Raw genomic sequence first — 17,995 nt, 5'->3', positions numbered from 1 at the left:
AGGGCTGGCAGGCGAATGGAGAAGGGGTGCATGTCCCTGGCGGGGGGCACAGTGTGAGCCCAGGTGCAGTGCCATGTTACGCTCATCAGGAGCAGAGGGAGAGGACAGTGGAAGGCACAAGGCTAGACGGGAGGGCTGAGAAGAGGCAGGGAGGCCTGCTGGGTGGCCACGGCAGTCGTCCAGGTGACTAGAATTAAGGCAGTGGGGGAGGTGACAGAGAAGATGGAGGGGAGCACCTCAGACAATCCCTAGAGCCCCTGACTTGGAAGAGCTAGTGGGGTATCAGAGGGGCACGTTTGCAGTGGGGGGCAGTGTACACACACAAGGGGAGGGGAGCCAGATGGAGGAGCTGAGGAGGTAGGATGGCCAGTGAGGGTGAGGAGTAAAGACTGGCCTCTGGGTCATGGTCCCTGCATCCCCACAGGGCCCTGCTCAGCACCACCTGAGAAGGGGAGGGGCGGGAAACGTGGGGTCCATTTCCCTCCTTCTGCACCTATAGGCTCCCATCTCACAGAAGTGAGGATGTCAGTCCTGTGCTTTAAGCTGCTCAGGCTACTCAGAAACAAACCCATGAGACACACCAGCAAGTCAGCTGATGGGAAGATGACAGTACCAAGATGGTTTGGGGATGGGTACTGGTGTGGTCAGGGCCCAAAACACAAGAGACCACGTGCTGGAGTAGAGTACTGCGAAGCACAGCTTAGACTTGACCTCAACCTCCACCAAGGGCTGCCACCAGCATTCCCCACAGAGACAGCCCACAGCCCATGGCTCATCCCTCCTTTGGTTTTCCCTTGCTGTACACCGAGGGTGGGGGCACAGCCTCTGAGCTCTATGGAAGTGCTGGCCCCTCATGCCTCCAAGACGCGCTTACACTCATGCCAGGGACCTCAGCCTTCCCCCACTCCCAGGTTGGGTGTTTCTTCAGCTGACCTCGGCAATCTCCACATTCTCTCCCATGACTTCATCTCTCACTTCCAGCAGGCTTTCCCAGCTGTAGATCCATACTCGTGGCTGCCTAACCATCTTAGCACACCATAGCCCCAAACACACTATCAGCCAGAATTCCAGAGGCTCGACTCCTGTGAAGTTGCCTCTGCTGCCCCTCTTCTGCACACAGCCCGCCATGCTCTGGAGCACAAGACCTCACACCTGCTTCCTCACCAGGCCAGAGCCATGGCCCATGCGTGCTTCGTCCACGGTGCCTCTCAGCCACTCTTTGCTGCCACCCCCGCTGTGCCAGGTTGCCTGGCCGCCTGCCTCCCCTTCGCCTTTCTGACTGCCTGCATGCCTGTTGGGTGTGCCTTACTAATGTACAGCCTCCTCGTGTCTTCTAGCATGTTCCAGTGCTTTCCACAACCGCAGGACAAGACCGACTTGTGCCCCGGCACTCACGGTTCCCACCATGCCGCCACTGCCTGGCTTCTGCATTCAGCTCTTTCACAGGTGCCACTAGGTCTGGTGGCTAGGCTGGGGACAGACACTGCACACTCATTCCTCCAGCCTTGTCTGTCAGAGCCTACAGCTTCCTAGTGACCTGGGCTGAGACCCCTCCAGGCCCTGCCCTACCATGCTGAGTGCAATCTCTCCTGAGCTAGACCCCTCGGTCCAGGGGCTCATGGAAAAGCATCAGAACTTGGGATAAGCTCCCTGCCCCAGGGACAAGTGAGGAGGGTCAGACTGATGGGTGAGATGACAAGGAAAGCTAACGGCATGGTCCAGACCCTAGAACTATTAAGTCGTAACTTGCTCAGTGATGGGCGCTGACTTAAGTGACAAGCCACCTCTTACCTCAGGATGCCCTGCCCAGGGGGACCTGCTTTTTGAGATGGGGAGGTCAAGACGAGGGAGGTAAGGATGAGGGACTCAATGTGGGGCCCAGAAAGCCAGAACTCGTCACTGACTCCAATGCTATCCATAGAGACGAGGCTCTAACTTACCTCACTGAGCAGGTCTGTTTCCCCTGCAGGGACTTGGGGCAGAAGGGCATCACAGTGGGGTGGCAGGGAGCCTAAGGTCCACCAACTCATGCCCTGGCCCTGGTGCAACCTCCAACTATGACTTGGCAGACCACATGGAGGGAATGCCATGACCAGCAGCCCAGTGGGCTGGTGGCTGGATTTTGCCTTATAATGAACACAATGGCTTTTGGGTCTGAACCTCATTCTCCTCTAAGTTGGGTTAGTATGAGTCAGTTGTAGTGTGCCTGGTCTACTGAGTCCAGTGATAAACAACTGAGTTTCTGGGCCCAAAGACCTGAAGGTAAGACCCTGTTAAAGGTGATCCCACTGGAGTTCTAGTCCTCTGTGAGAAACCAAGCCCCAGGGGCCAGCCCCCGTAGTGGCAGCTCTGTCAGGCTGCTCTCTACCTATCACAAACTCATAATGCTTTTGTGAGGAAATAATTAGCTTTGCCCAAAGAGAGATCTGGTCTGTCTCGGCTCCAGAGGAAAAAACCTCTGAACCCTTGTTATTCAGGGTTGGGACTGGCCACACAGAAAGACCAGCCATGAAGTGAGAGGGCTGGGGCTTTGGGCCATGTGACATCAGCTGACCTCTGAGGAGGGACTGGAGATTGCGTTCGAACACGTGGACATGATTCAATCAGCAGTGACAGTTATGAAACCTCAATAAAAATTTCTGACACGGGGCTTGGGCAAGCTTTCTGGGCTGGAAGCTCTGTGTACCACCACACAGCAACACTGGGAGGGTAACATGTCCCTGAGGACATGAAAGCTTATATTTAGGGCCCTGCCAGTTGATTCTCCAGCCATCTCTTCCCCTGGCTGGTTCTGATTTGTATCCTTCTGCTGCAACAAACCACAATTGTTAAGTATGGTGCTTTCCTGTGCTCTGTGAGTCGTTGTGGCTAATTCTTGAACTTGAGGATGGTTTTGGTGTCAGGGTGAGGGAAGACATGGCAGTCAGGGGACTGTGCCCTCACCTGGAGCCTGACTAACTCCAGGTAGCCCTCAAGCCACCAACTTTAATGACATGGCCAATTAGAACTGTCTTCTTTATCTAATCAGATTATCTTTTCAAGGGCATGAGCAATCCCTTGCTTGTTTGAGTCCCTCATAAGATTGTGGGGAAAAAAGACTTACATGAATTTTCAAATTTATGATTGAATGCATGAACAAATGAAAGAATAAGTGAATAAAAACCTAGTACTATGAGATTTAAAAAAATCAACTTTCATTCTTATTCTCCATATCCCACACATCCTTCCACTGTCCCAAACTCCAGCATGAAAAAAAAAGAAAGAACCTTCAGTAACAAAAAGCTTCTAAATAGTCTTCAAAGATGCTAATGTCTAATTTTTTGCTGAGATCACCAATTAGGGTTGGGGGTCAGGTGCCACAGGATAGACGAAGGAACACGACAAGGCACCAACACCGATGGGAAGTGCATGCTGACCAAGCATGTGATGTCAGGCTGCCCATGAGTGCCCCTGGGCGAGACGTCAGGTTGTTAGAGACACATCTCAGCTGGGCAAGCCCGTGTTCCCAACCTCTGTACCAAGCCTGTCTCCAAACTCCACCTCTGTGCTCACATGTATCCGAAAGCCGTAATTTCTCTGGACAGGGTACTCTGTGACATCGTAACACATAGACAAGTCAATTTCTCCATCCAAATCAGCTGCCTGCAGAGAGAAATGAGAAGACCGTTAAGACATTTAGAAATATTTTTTTAGGACCCTCCATACTGTTTTCCATAGTGGCTGCACCAATCTGCATTCCCACCAACAGTGTATGAGGCTTCTTTTTTCTCCACAGCCTCTCCAACACTTGTTATTACTTGTCTTGTTGATAACAGCTATTCTAACAGGTGTGAGGTGATGATAGCTCATTGTGGTTTTGATTTGCATTTCTCTAATAGCTAGTGAAGTTGAGCATCTTTTCATGTATCTGTTGGCCATTTGTATGTCTTCTTGGGAGAAGTGTCTGTTCAGGTCCTCTGTCCATTTTTTAATTGGATTGTTTAGTTTTTTGTTGAACACACAAGGCAGTATATAAATGACATATTATAGAATTTATACTTGAAACCTATATAACTTTATTAACCAATGTCACCCCAATAAATTTAATTAAGAAGAGATTTAGAGATAAAAGTCAAATCTAGGTGAACAAATTGCCATGATTTTGTGTTGGCCTTATTCTTAATGGGCATATACCCTGACAAGGGAGCGTGCTGCCTGTCCCACATTCCCTGGAAGTGTCAATGCCACCATTTTCCTATGTGTCTTCTGCCAAAGATATCCATGCTGGTGGTTCTCAAATGTGCTAATGCCACAACTTCTTTACACTTAAAAACTGAGGATCCCAAAGAGTTTTTATGTGAGCTTTATCTACTGATATTTACTATATTAGAAATTAAATTGAAAAAAATTAAACATTTATTCACTTAAGAATACAAATAAGCCCATTTCTTTTTTTTTTTTTTTTTTTTTTTTAGCTGAGCCATCCTGCTACCTGTTGGCAGCTCAGCGGCTGCTCAGCTCGGGCTGGACTCAAACCGCTGTTGCTCAGAGCTCAAACTCTTGAGCGAGCTCTTAACCAACTGAGCCACTTGGCCGGCCCCCATTTCATTTTTTAATAAAAATATTATTTAAAGAATCATTGGTAAGAGTGGTATTGTTCCCAATTATTACAAATCTCTTTAATATCTGGCTTCTCATATCTGTTTCTGCGTTCGGTCTGATGGATATACTGTTTTGGTTGAATCATATGAAGATAGTCTGGTCTTACAGAGATATGGAGTTGGAAAAAAAAAGGGAGGCATATTTTAATAGTCTTTTCAGATAATTGTGGCTATTTTTCTTTGATAAGTGGTAGTTCCTTAAAGGTTAATTGCAAAGTAGAATCTGAAATCCTATCAAGGAACTTCTGTACTCAGTTACATTAAAATCCATGGTTTTACACTGCCCTTCGAATGAAATTTTTACCCATGCACAATTGTATAACATTATGTATCGGTCATTTAGAAGACAGTGAGTTATACACATCTTTCAAATGTTGACACAACTTATACAAGATGAAACATCACATTTCTTAGTAGCATCACGTATTTGGTCAGGAGGGTCTATAAATAAAGGGAAGCTGTCAAGTTCATGATGGTAAATACAAGTCTTCCAAAGTTCCAATTTTTGCTTAAAAGCTCATCTTGTATCACTGGCAACAAATCCTGTCAGTTCTTTTCCTAGAAGGAATAGGCTCACTTGGTTCATTCTCAAGAAAATGTCTGGGCTAACACCCGAAGTGAATGAGGAGTTTGTGTCAATAGTTCTTTCAAGTAAAGATGGTGTTCCACCAATGAGAAGCTGCTAGTTAAGGGGCAGTGCCAACAGAGCACAGACGTGCTTACCCACAAGACAGCGTACTTCCCTTTTCAAATCACAGAATATTACAAAGATGGATACTCAAGGACTGAGACGCAGTAAAATCAGTAACTTGACTGTTACATCAAGGGCCATTCTTTAACATCGCTGAGTGTGTGGTAGTGAAGCACACGTGACTGCTGGCCATCTGTGGCAGCCTGTGACAGGGCTAAGGCACCAACAGTTTCACCCACCACTGCCTCTGCCATTAGTGCAAACGTGAATACAGTGAAAAAAGCAAACAGCATCTTAGTTTTAGAACAATAAGTTGTGAGTATCCCAGCCCCCCTGAAACTGTCTCCAAGGGTCTGTAGCCCACCTCAGAGAAGGGCTGCTCTGTGCATATACACCCCATGCTCACACATGTCTACTTGGCTGCCTTGCATGTACTCCCTGACCAGGCACCCAGAGGCCTGTACCCCACTAGTCCACACCTATCTACCTTTCCTCTGCAGTCCACAAAGAACTTAGTTTTAGTTTAGGTTTGGAGTATGTAAACATATATAAGCAGGCCCCTAATGACAGATATTTAGGCTCAATTTCCTGCTATTACAGAGGTGCAGGTCATTCTGCACAGATGACTAACCTGGGACACAGATCTTTTTCTACATCTGTATCTGAAGGATTCCTGGAGTGGAGTTGCAAGGGAAAGGTTAGGAACACGGACATGCTAAATTGCTCACAAGAGATGACTTTTTGTAGGTGAGGAAAAAAAGCCCCTTCTGGTTGGTCTTCGACCACGGAATCAAGACTGTCAGCTAGGCCAACCATGTTCCTCTGCCACATCCCTCCCCACCCTCCTTGTCCAGAAGATAAGGGACAAGATTTAGCTCAGTTCTGTAAAAGTCTCAATTCACCACAAAATCCCTTTGCAGAAAAACAAAACTGCTCATCCTGAGTTTTAAAATAAGACATCTTTCAGTGTTTTTCAAAGACCAGACAAAAGAAAAGTCACTTAAACCCACTGCACCCAGGTGCCTAAAGCAGGGCCTCAAAAGACACCAACATTCTCGGCAGGAGCCAGTCATGAGAACATCAAAAGCAGTTGCCCTGCACTCAGACTCCCCCCCCCCCCACATCTGGACTGGGAAACGGACGACGGCAACACAAACACCCGTGCACAGATGGAGGGCTCCCAGATGCCACCTGAAGCCCTCAGCTGTCTCCACAATGGGGGCAAAGCCAAGACACTCACCTCCTCAGCCACCGAATCCCTGTAGTATCTCAGGCTTTGATCAGCAAGGACAAACCAGTGTTTCTTCCACTAAAACAAAAGGGAAAAGACAGATCCAACTACCATGCAGCATCCTTACTGCTCCAAGGTGATCCATGCCAGACTCTGGGGGGCACCTCCCAGAGCACAGGTAAAGCAGAGGGTGGCAGCCTCTCCCACAGTGGCAGGCACACACAGAGGACTCTGCTCAGGCCGCAGGAGCCATACACATGATCTGAGGGTGCTTGTTAAGCCTCGGTTCCCCAATGACAAGGCAGCAGGGAGAGCAGGGGTATGCCACAGGCTGCGGGCTCTCTAACCCACAGCGGTATGGCTGGTGAACAGAATAGCTGGAGGCTGCAGATCGGGGGCTGGGCCCTCAGAGCTGAAAGGTGGCTGTGAAAACTCATCTCCATCCTAAGGAGGCCACCTGTGAGCCACAGCCACTGGCTGGTTAACCAGAAGTATGTAAATATATGGAACCAAACACACCCACCTACAGCGAGCAGAGCAAACCAACCAGCCGGATTCCCAAGTCTTCACTGTGAATAGCAAGGAAGGAGACCTGAGTCTTAAGGCCAGGCTGGGAGGACTGACACAGAGGTGGGAGAATGCTCAGGAAGCAGACAGGGAGCATGGGCGGGCGAGGTTTAGGGGCCTCACCATAGCAACTAGCAGCTCCTCTTCATGCCTCCTTGGAGGTCTGGACTTCTAGCCCCAACCAGGGTCAAGGTACGGCTGGAAGGTCCAGCTGCCAATGACTCTTCTTGCTCAAGTCTGATGGCAAGAATGTCCCACACTGGCCCTCCCAGGACTGCAGATGAGCTGGTGTTTCTGACAGTCTTACCGCCCTCAGCTGTCTACTTGGCTGCCTTGCATGCAAACACAAGCCAACTCTAGAACCAAAGGCTTTCCCTGTCACTGGGAAGCCTGAGTTTTCAGGGAACTTTCAGTAAAGATCCACAGGTGGGGAGCTAGTGTTGGAGTTCATCCCTGCAGCCAGAAGCCAAGATAGCGGCTGGACATAGGAGAGCAATCGATCACACTGGCAGCAGGCTGGCTTGACTGGGGCCTCTCCAGAGGCCCCACTCCCTACTGCACAAACGGGGGTGGGGGCTGCGAACCTCCACTTCTTTAAGGTGATGGGGTCTTGGACACAGTCCTTGTCCATAAGACCGGGGGTGTGCGGGAGGGGGAACAGCCAGAGCTCACAGACCAGTGGAGACAAGGCCAGCTTGGCCTCGCACCTGCTCCCCAGCCCCTCAGAAGCCACACAGCAGCTCTGCACACTGACCTGGCCATCTTCGTACTGCTTGGTCAGCCAGCCTTTCTTGAAATTCAGCAGGTCAGGCTGAGAAAGGAGAAAAAGGAACAGTTTAGAGGAAAGCACTATGGTATCCTGGTTGTGGGCAAAGGGTGACTCGCACAGCAGGCATTTCTGTCCAGGGGAGGCGGGCACCAGGACACGGGGTTCCTCACCGGCCAGACAAGCCTGATGGTCCCTCACCCCAGTGGGTGCTGCCCGTAGCCCCTCCATAGGCACGCATATCCTGGAGGAGGCAGATGCTGGGCTGGACAGGCTTTCGGGAAGGGGACGGCTCGGCCCCACTGCCCTGTGAGCGCCCTGAGACAAGTCCTTGCTCTGTCTGCCCGGGAGGCAGGGAATAACGGCCTGGACAGAGAGTCACTGAGCATCTGATGTGAGAGCTAAGAGGAGAATTCAGAAGTTCTTGCAGAAGCCACGGGACGACTGAGAAAGAAAGAGCGGAAGACCAAGGAGTAGAAACCATGTCTGGTATCGAGCAAGACACAGAAGCAGCTCCGCCATGACCCTCAGGCCACTCATCTGTACCAGGATGAATTTCAGTCTCTGTGTTCCTATCAAGAGCAAAACCAGGACAGCAGACAGACAGAGCTAGCAGGCCCTCCTGCACCTGTGCCCTGCTTGCATTTTCCATCTGGATACCCGTAAGGCTGGTGCCCGAGAGACATGGATCGTCCTCTCCTCAGCCCTCCTGCTCTCTCTGTTTCTACAACCATCTTGACCACAAATGGGCTGTGACATCTTTTTGTATTCCAAGGACTGGGAGGTGTGAAGTGGCAGGACAATGCCCAGAGACACCTGTTCTGGGAGCCTCTGCTTCAAACGCTGGAGCAAAACCCAGAACTCAAGGAAAATCAAACTTCCCCTGGGTAAGAAACCTCCTGTCCTAGCTCTGTGGTTTCATGGCAGTCTGGCTGGCAGCTCCTCTCCCCTATTGGGGGGAGGTAGCACCAACCCTGGGCTCCCCAAGAGGCTAAGGACAAAGCAGAAAGGAGCCACAGGTGATGATGCGAGCAGCTGTCTTTCACCCCCAAGGCCTCTGGCTCATCACTGCTGGTGGGAGCAATAGCACTTGGCCTCCCCTGACCACACCGCACATGCACCCCACTGCTACAGCTTAAATGGCCTGGAGAAAGGCCTGTTCTCCCTCTGTGGGGAAAACCCCATGAACAGGGCCAGTGCTCCCAGCCAAAGGGGGCTCCTGCCTCCAAAACGTCACAGAAACAAACATCCAGAATCAACAGAGGTTCTCTGCTACGTCTCAGTGCCCTGGAGTCAGGACTCTGCTGCCTTGGCCGGGTGGCCTCTTCCACTGGGGACCTTAGAGCCCAGGATGCCCACGTAGCCCAGAAAAGGGTCAGAAACAGAGCAGCTGCTTCCCACACACAGACACGAGGGCCCGTGCACAGGGGGGACAGCCAGCGCAGGTGCACGGACAGAAGCAGACATCGACCTCAAGTGACAGAAGCAGTGGGAGAGTGCCTCCAGGCCTTGGTGCATAGGCGCCTGGGCTCACCGTCAAGGAGGGCTCCGTGGACCTCCTGTCCAGTGACTTCGCTCTTCGGTGTGGAGACAGGGGGGAGGCCGAGGCGTCCGGGAGTGGAGCTGTGGGGGCTTCACTGGGGAGGTCCTGTGGCAGAGAGCAGCCGCCAGTCAGTACAAGCATCACCTCGGGCAGGGAGCAGGGAGTCCGGCAGCCAGAGCTGTGGGGAGGTCAGGACTGCAGGGGCCAAGTTCCCAAGCGACGGAGGTGCTCCGTCTTTGCTAGGGCAGGGACAGGAGCCTGCATCTTGGACTCCCCATCCAGTGCTTTCCGCTTCGCTTCCGGAAGTGGGTTCTGACATGCCCTGGCTGTTAGAGCAGCCTTGTCTTTCAGATGCACCAGTCACTGTCATTCTCTGGTCCCGTCCCGCCCCTTGCTTCGTGGGGTCACAGGAGGAAGGGCTATGAGCTCTGTGGCTGCGAGTGGAGCAGCAGGGCACCTCAGGAGCCCAGAGAAACTGGGGAGGAAGATGAAGGTTGCACACAGCAGGGCCACAAGAGGCGGGCAGGCTGCCCAAGAGGAGGAGGACTGAGTAGAGAAATGAGGGCTATGGCCACCACTTGAAAGAAAAAGGAAGGTGTTCAGCCTTGTGGCTGGGCCTCCTGAGAGGAAGACTGAGGCTCTAGTTACCATCCAGGATCTAAAGCTCGTTAGAACAGCCTTCAGCAGAGATGCATGAAACTCTGAGAGGAAGACAGAGAAGACAAGCTTTGTCCTTAAGAAGTTCACTAACTGGAGACGGAGATGAGAGACCCAAGCAAACAACTACGAAAAGAGAGTGGGAAGCCCAGGAAAAGTGTGTCCATGTGTGTGCCAGGGGCCGCGAAGAGGGGTGCGGGGTCATGTGCTGACGGGCCCAGATGGCCCCACAAGGCGCCGCTCGTTTTTCAGTGCTCACCCGCTTCCTGGGGAATGCTCTCTTCTCGCTGCGGCCCTGGCGAGTGTCACTTGATGGTGAGGTCCCGGCTGACACGTTGGTCTCCATGTGCTCTGCCTTCTCAATGTCCAAGGCCTCAAATTTCTCAATTACCTGGGACCTCCTGCAAGAAAGGACAGGAAGCTGCTGGGGGATGACAGGGCTCCCCACAGCCCAAGGTGGGCCTGGTCTTGTTGCAGAAGGTTCCTTCAGCCAACACCCCTAGGCCTGGACCATCCCAGCCTCCCACAGGGCGTGCAGGCTGTGCACACAGCACATCTGGCCACTTTACCTATGACACCCCTCCGTGAGCTCCCTCTCCCACACTGTGGAGGGTGAGCTGCCCAGGCTGGTTGGCAGCAGCTCAGGGCAAGGGCCTTCTCTTTCGCCAGGCCTGTCCATGCCCTCCCACCCCGATACCGAAGGTCCCTGCATTGTTTATTGTGTTGACACACTCAGCAATCACACAGCTCGTCACTGGGCATCCTTTCCTGAGCCACCGCAGGACTGGAAGACAACCACCACCTCGGAGGGGGACAGCCCCATTCTCACTTAATTCCTAGCAGATCATGATGAAGCCCCCACCCAGGATGCCCAAAATTTAGCAAGAAAAAGGCCCATGAATTAACATTGTTTCTGCCAATAGTAAAAAGAATAAAAAACCAATTAAAACAAAAACAAAGCAAGTTGATTTCGTGTGAAAGGGCCGGCGGCATCATCAGGCCATCTATGGCTGGAGACGGAGCTGAGATGGGAGCGAAGCAGGCGGAGGAAGGGCGAGTAACGTCACACAGCGACACAGCAGGAGAAGGTGGAGAGGGGCAAGACCTGGAAGAAAATAAGGCTGGAAAATGAATAAACAGAAAAGGACTGCTTTTTAAAATCAAATAATGGTAAATCAAAATTATCCAAAGAAATAAAGAAACAAAACCCGAGGTGATCACTGAGGAGGGGAGACCGTCCTTATCCCTGAATCACGAGGAGTCGTCATGGTGGGCATGGGCAGGGAGGCCTGGTGGGGCACACCGGGGCCTGGGTCTCAGACAGCGACACGGCACGGCACAGGACAGAGGCCTGTCATCCCTCAGGGAGATCCAGGCAAGTGTCCTGAAGCTGCCTCACAGGGAGGGTTTTACTTGCATTTTGTATAAGTGGTGGAGAGTTGAGGAAAAACGAGTGAAGGGCCTCTGAGCCCAGAAAACTAACATCTAACTTTATAAGAAAGAAGAGAGGAAACGGGCTCAAAACCTGAGATACCTGCCCTCCTCAGGTGCCAACTTTTTGTTAGGGAAGGTTACCCGTAAAAATTGATCCCTTAAGGATTCTTCATCAAGGAAGGCTTACCACCAAGGGCAGACTTCTTGGGGCACTGCACTCTGCTCCTCCCTGTGCTTCCACAAGAAACGTGGAAACAGTGGGAGAGCACTGGCAGGCCTCCACAAGGGCGCCCTGGTGCACTAAGCTTCTGCAGTCTTCTTCAGGAACAGAGCTCTTTCCCAGGCCAGCCCGCCAGGACCAGCAGTGCGGGGCAGCAGGGGAGGGCGTGCGTCTGAGCACAGGAAACTGTGGCAGAGGCAGAGCTCTTGAAACCGCAGGAGCTCTTGCAAGTGCTCAGCCTGGTGGGGTGGATGAGGAATGCCCTGGGGCTGGCTGTCCTGCTGAGGTCTGGATAAGGTTCCAGGCCCATTCCCAGGCCTTGGTGCCACCACTCGCTGAATGACAGCCACCCTCCCCCAACCCTCCACCCCTGAGCTCGGGGCCTAGAAAGCCCCAGGAAGGCGGTGAGGAACAGCACCTGGCTGTTACATGCGGATCGCATGCTGCAGGACTGCCAGGGCTATGAAGGGGCATCAGCTAAGAGAAGAGGAAAGCGGCACTGCAGCAGCCTCTCCACACAGAGGGGCTTCGGTTAGGTCAGCCATGTTTACTTTGCAAACGGGGAAGTATTTAACTTGGTTCCCTGGAAGTACTGCAGGTGTGACCACAGATGCCCCCCTGGGCTTGCTGACAGCATAGAAAGGAGGCACTGCAACTCTGCTCTGAGACCTCTTCAGGTTCCCAGCTTGGGGGCCAGCAGAACCACGCGGGAGCTGGCCCTGGTGTCAGTCACCCAGATTCACAAGGGCCATGGCCTCCTCACGCTAGCTCAGCAGCAGCTCACTATCCAAGAAATGTTTTAAAGGTTCTGGAGCAAGTCTGAAGAGCGGAGCTGGTTGGACCACTGTTTCAAGGCCATGGCTTCCAGGAAACCAAGCCCTGTGGTCCCCCAGCCTGGCTCCTGGGCAGGCCTGGCTCACTGGGTAGCCGTGGCCAAAAGCCTGCCACTGTGGGGCTCTGCTCTAGTCAACCAGGAGACAGGTACCCAGTCAAGCACAGGGCGGCTACTCGGGACCAGAGAGCAGGCCTCAGGAAGGGACAGCAGCCAGCTAGATGTCATCAGGGTCAGTAAGAAAGTGACGTTACAGTGTTAAGATGCAGAGCCAGTGGGTCCCAGGGGTGCCAACACCAGGTGAAAACCCATTCCCACGGTGGCAAAGAGCATGCAGAAAGCAAAGCCCCAGAGATGCCGTCTACCCAAGGCCATTAGACAAGAAAGAGTTCAAAGCCAAGCAGGTGTGCTAAATGTTAATTCTCTGGTCTGCAGCTAAACCTGGGCATGGCTGCCCGCACAGGAGCCTTCACAACACGCAGCCTGCCTGCCGGTCAGCGCCAATCCCCCTACCCCAGCTGCTGGCCTTTAAATCTTTGGCAAGTCCCTTCACTGAGAGATTTCTCTAGTCACTTGAAGGACACCTCGGCCCCGTCCCAGGTCACGGGGCCTTCCCAGATAAGGGCCCAGCTGATGTGTCCTGGCTCCACTGCTCCCAGCTGTTCCCGTGAGGAGTCCCCTGGACCCGGATCCCCTATCTTTCCACATCTGCACACTGGGGGTGGCGATACCAGCACCTCACGGGGTTACTAACGGAACGGGAAGCTAGCCAACTGCTTGGTGGGACTCCTTCAAAGCAACAGGTCAGCTTCCCTCTTCCCTCTCAGAATTAGACACATTCTGTTTTCTTCTCTTCTCAAGACTAACAACCCTGGGCATCTTTTTTTTTTTTTTTTTTAGCTGAGCCATCCCGCCACCTGTTGGCAGCTCACGGCTGCTCAGCTCGGGCTGACTCGAACCGCTGTTGCTCAGAGCTCAAACTCTTGAGCGAGCTCTTAACCAACTGAGCCACTCAGCCGGCCCTTTGGGCATCTTTTCTTTATCCTGGAGGTGAACTCACAGGTCCACAGATCCTTTCCACCTGGGGCGTATGGGCGAGTGGGTGGGTGGTAAAAAGAGAAGGGAGGACAAGAGAAAAGCACCCAATTCCCAGCGCATCTTTTCTTTATCCTGGAGGTGAACTCACAGGTCCACAGATCCTTTCCACCTGGGGCGTATGGGCGAGTGGGTGGGTGGTAAAAAGAGAAGGGAGGACAAGAGAAAAGCACCCAATTCCCAGCCGGCCTCTAGAGGGGAGCCCACTGCCCCCCTGGCCTATCCCCACAGTGTGCCCCAACTCAGAGTTTTACTGGGCTTTGGTGGGGCAGTGCGGATGCTCTGGGAACACTTCTGGGACTTAGGTCCAAACCGCTTTCTCAAAAAGCAAACTTCTTTGGGAACCTAATGAAAACTATGGATTCCCCACCCCGCCCCAGAAAAATGTACATATAGACTCTTAAATGGTTTATGGGGGTCCGTGAGCCCCCAGTAGCCTATGGGTCATCTGGGTGGGGACCCTGTTGTCAGGCAAACAGAGAGACACAGGGCACTTGGATGCTCTGGTCCGGACCTGGGCTTGAAGGCCTCAGAGATGGAACCAAGCTCTTTCCTTAGCTCCCTGGGAAGCACAGGGCCAGTGGAACAAGAGAAGGGCAGAGCCCTCCTCTCCTCAGACCAGAGGCGGGTTTCACGCCTCTGCCCCTGGCCCTTGTCCTAGGCCCATCACCCAACCTCATCTCTCCCCAGGAACCGTGACTCTGCTTAGCCCTGCCATTTCACATCTTAGCCCCGCCTGGACAAAGAGAGATGCTGCCGGGCACCCAGCAGTTTCCCAGGCTGCTTCCTGTGGAGGAAGTCCTCAAGGGAGAGGCCTGGCCACCTTCCCTGCATCTGCTTCCATGTCCTTCACCCACAGCTGGGCAAGGAGAGCTTTTCCCACTACCTGCATCTCTGGGGTCTTCCTGCCTCCACTATCTCCCTAAAGGCCAGAATTGGGCCAGCTACACAAGGCCCAGGCAGCTGAGAACCTGCCCCAGGGCCCTTAAGGTCCCAGTGCTAGGAGGCACCCATAGAGAGCAGCTGGCTGGTCTCGGCTCTGGGTACCCAGAGATGCTACATTCTGACCACGAGGGGTCAGGTTCTGGAAGCAGAGTCCAGGATCAAGAGGGAAAGGTTCCCCATATGCTCTGAACACAAAGGGAGAATGAGCGTGCTCCCCAAGGCTTAGGGAACAAGTGTGCATATATGGGAGGGCAGGAGGGGGAAGGGAACGTGTACCTAAGACAGTAAGAGTGTGTAAGAGTACATAACAGCTCCGTGAGTGTGAGGATCTGTGGGCGAGAATGTGAGTGGATGCCAGAGACTGTGCAGGTTGGGGGAGAGCCTGTGTGCACACACGTTCAGCCCTCTAATCCCCTCCTTACCTCCGCTCGTTGCCAAACAGGCGGGCCACCTCTTCCCTGCCAGGGCTCCGGGCCCGAGTCTTACACTCCAGCCGCCTTCTCTCCACCTGGAAGGCTTCTCGATGGCAGATCCGGATGGCCTTAGGGACGTCGGCCAGGGCGGCATACTGCCTGCTGGCTTTGAAGGCACAGGTGCGCCCCAGTCTTTCTGCTCCCCGCCCCCCAGTGCTGCCGCAGTCCATGTGGGCGGGGGGCCGGCTGGCCAGGTCCAGGGACTGGGGGGAGCTGCAGCAGACCGTTCGGCAGGGGGCTCGCAGACCTGGGGAAGGAAGGGGATGGCCAAGCTCCTGGGAGGGCGGTCTGGGGCCACTATACCTGTTGTTGGGGGTGCTGGGGCTGGGAGGGGACACCGGCGGGGGCAGCTGCTGCTCCTCGGCCTTCAAGTCCTGCTTGGTCTTCTCCAGGGAGAAGTAGCCGCTCTCCACCCGGACTTTTCGGCCACAGTCCATATGGTCGCCGCTCATGGTGCCTTCCTCTGAAAGAGAGAGGGGAGGCAGGAGATGCACTGAGCCAGCTGCCACCTTTGGTTTCTGAGGATGTTTTAAGCCCACATAGATCCAAACAGGGCCTTCTCTCTACCTTCATCTCTAAAGGCAATGTGATGACATGGGATGGGAATAAAATCTCCTTCCCACTGTATCTCATTCTTCTCTCCCTTAACCTGGCAGCCTCTTGGCCAGACTGCCAGGGGGCCCTACACTTCTAGTCTAAGGTCTCAGTTGGGAGAGCAGGACCCACGCCCCCAGAAGATGTCCCAACAACTACTTCTTACCAAACATCGAGACAGAACCAATAGCCGACTAGCCATTTAGTCTTTTAGTACACTTCTGGGGAGAGGACTTGAACAGAAACCAGAGGAGTGAATGATTTTAGTCATGAATGGGTGTGTGCTACCAAATGAGGATTTGCCGGCCCCCAGGCTGGGAACCTGAAGAGGTCAGCAGAGCAGAGTTGCAGTACCTCCTTTCTGTCAGCAACGACTGCCCAGAGCTTGTGCAAAGTGCATTTTGGACTGATGAGCTGGGTCAGTCCCAACTGTCCACTCGTCTTTAATGGTCTGGACAAAGTATAAATGGGAAAAGCTAGCCTGTATCTTGCATAGCTTGCAAGGGCCTGGACGAGGGAGGCAGAGGTCGCTGCCCTGCTTCTGCTCAGGCTAAGTGAAAGCATGCTGATGCCAACCGCTTCCTCTCTGGCACCTTCTCCCCCTGCTTCACTGGGGGCCTGGGAGGATGGAGAGGTGAGAAGGACAAGAGCACCCTACCTACTGCTGCTCTCAGTGGACTTCCAGGGTTAACTAGGCCATGAAGACAAAGCAGCCACAACGGACAGGAAGCAGAGGCCTACTCATTACAGAGCATTGTGAGTCTCACAGCACCTGCTCGGGATTCACAGAGCAGGTGCTATCCTCCTTTACAGGTAGGACTCAAGGGCTAGAGGGCCACGGCCAAGGCTGGAGCCAAGGGACCCCAGTCCCACATCGGGCCAGGCCCTGCCTAGGGCTGGGGCTCATGACGGGCTGTGCAGGCCCCTGAGTGAGCCCCAGTGCAAGCTCTGTATGGATGGGAGCCTGTCCATGTTGCGAGGAGGGGTGAGCACTGGGGCCAAGCTGGTTGCCGCTTACCGTCCTTGCCCTCCAGCCCAGGTTCCCTCAGGGCGCTGACAGGAGGCGGCTGGCTCTGGTTGGGACTCTGAGCTGGACTCAGGCTGCTCCCATCTGGCTGGTCCTTCACCCTCATTTCTTCCTGCCAGAGTGTAGACTTGGTGGTGGGGACTTTCTCAGCGCTGGGGATGCTGCTGCTGGTGGTGACGGCCATCTTGGCTGGCCCTGGCTCCTGGGGAGAGAGCGGTGTCTGCGTGGGCACAGAAGCACACAGCCCGAGCTGAGGTCTGGCTGTCCGGCTCTGGGAGGACACCAAAATCAAGTACACAGTGTCAGGGACCCAGAATTCCCAGAAGGGAAGGCTCAAAAGAGAGACGTCTTGGTCGGGGTAGAAGCTCCTTTTGGACGGCACTAGAGCCTTTTCCCTGCAGCTCCAGCCAGCACCCCAAAGGGACTGGTCCCATGGGCCTCAGGCCAGACTTGGCAAATGCATGCAGCAAAGGCTTGGGGTGTCTGCTTGGAGCCCCAACACCAAACATGCAAGTTCTCCCCGCCCACAAAACCAAACAGAGCCCAGGGCAGTGGACCAGCATTCAAGGTGAGACCACAAGTGGCTGGCTCCGTGTCTGTCATTCCTAGACTTCTAGGTGCTTAGGACATAAGTACCAGGAGCTGGGACGGGTGAGGAAAGAACACGCCATCAAGATGGGCCCACTGGGGTGAATGATAAGCGTGTTCACACAGCATCCATGCGGGGCCAGCCCTTGGCCTCACCTACCCTCCCATTTGTGGTCCTAGGATGCTAAAATGGAATACCTGTAACGCTGTGAAGAGTCATCAGATACAAACCAAGAATACCACTCAAATCTTCATTCACTCTCCTCCTGCCCACCCACCAGCACAAGCCATTGGGTCTTTGGAAAAGTCATGACATATTTTGTCTATTTTTTCAAAGGTCATTTATTTACATAAAGAACAAAGATAAATCAATGATATATTGCCCATTTTGTTCAATAACCTTTTGCCATCTTTCAGTGAGCTTCATAATTCCTCATTCATAGAAGGCCTGTCTTTATTTGCAAAAAACTGAACAAGGTGCCGATTTACAGCCTCATCTGAACTGAATGTTACACCACGCCAGGAGTTTTGAAGAGAGCGAAACAAGTGGGAAGTCTGACGGCAAAAGGCCAGGTGAGTATGGTGGGTGTGGCAACTCATCCCATCCAAGCTCCAATAATTTTTGACAGGTGATCAAACTTGTGTGTGGTACTGCGTTGTTGCGATGGAGCACAACTCCTTTACAATTAACA

At 53.1% G+C, this 17,995-nt stretch overlaps 1 protein-coding gene across 15 annotated transcripts in view; it reads right to left on the bottom strand.

Annotated features, from left to right (window-relative positions):
• The window catches only part of MPRIP (myosin phosphatase Rho interacting protein), a 140,875-nt gene that overhangs the window by 32,524 nt on the left and 90,356 nt on the right, over positions 1-17,995 (bottom strand). For 6 of the 15 annotated variants that reach the window (XM_019656649.1, XM_019656647.1, XM_019656646.1 and 3 more), the window contains exons 6-12: positions 16,707-16,986; positions 15,044-15,557; positions 10,355-10,496; positions 9,430-9,543; positions 7,884-7,940; positions 6,572-6,640; positions 3,553-3,642 (exon numbers count right to left, since the gene is read on the bottom strand). In XM_019656649.1, the coding sequence (XP_019512194.1) occupies positions 3,553-3,642; positions 6,572-6,640; positions 7,884-7,940; positions 9,430-9,543; positions 10,355-10,496; positions 15,044-15,557; positions 16,707-16,986 (1,266 nt within the window). The remainder of the gene's footprint in view (positions 1-3,552; positions 3,643-6,571; positions 6,641-7,883; positions 7,941-9,429; positions 9,544-10,354; positions 10,497-15,043; positions 15,558-16,706; positions 16,987-17,995) is intronic. The other 9 variants (XM_019656658.1, XM_019656659.1, XM_019656653.1 and 6 more) reach the window with 6 other exon arrangements.

The sequence above is a fragment of the Hipposideros armiger genome, unplaced genomic scaffold (genome assembly GCF_001890085.2).
Source record: "Hipposideros armiger isolate ML-2016 unplaced genomic scaffold, ASM189008v1 scaffold_264, whole genome shotgun sequence".
Taxonomy (NCBI): domain Eukaryota; kingdom Metazoa; phylum Chordata; class Mammalia; order Chiroptera; family Hipposideridae; genus Hipposideros; species Hipposideros armiger.
The sequence above is the reverse complement of the archived record's forward strand: the minus strand, read 5'-3'. Positions and strand labels throughout refer to the sequence as shown.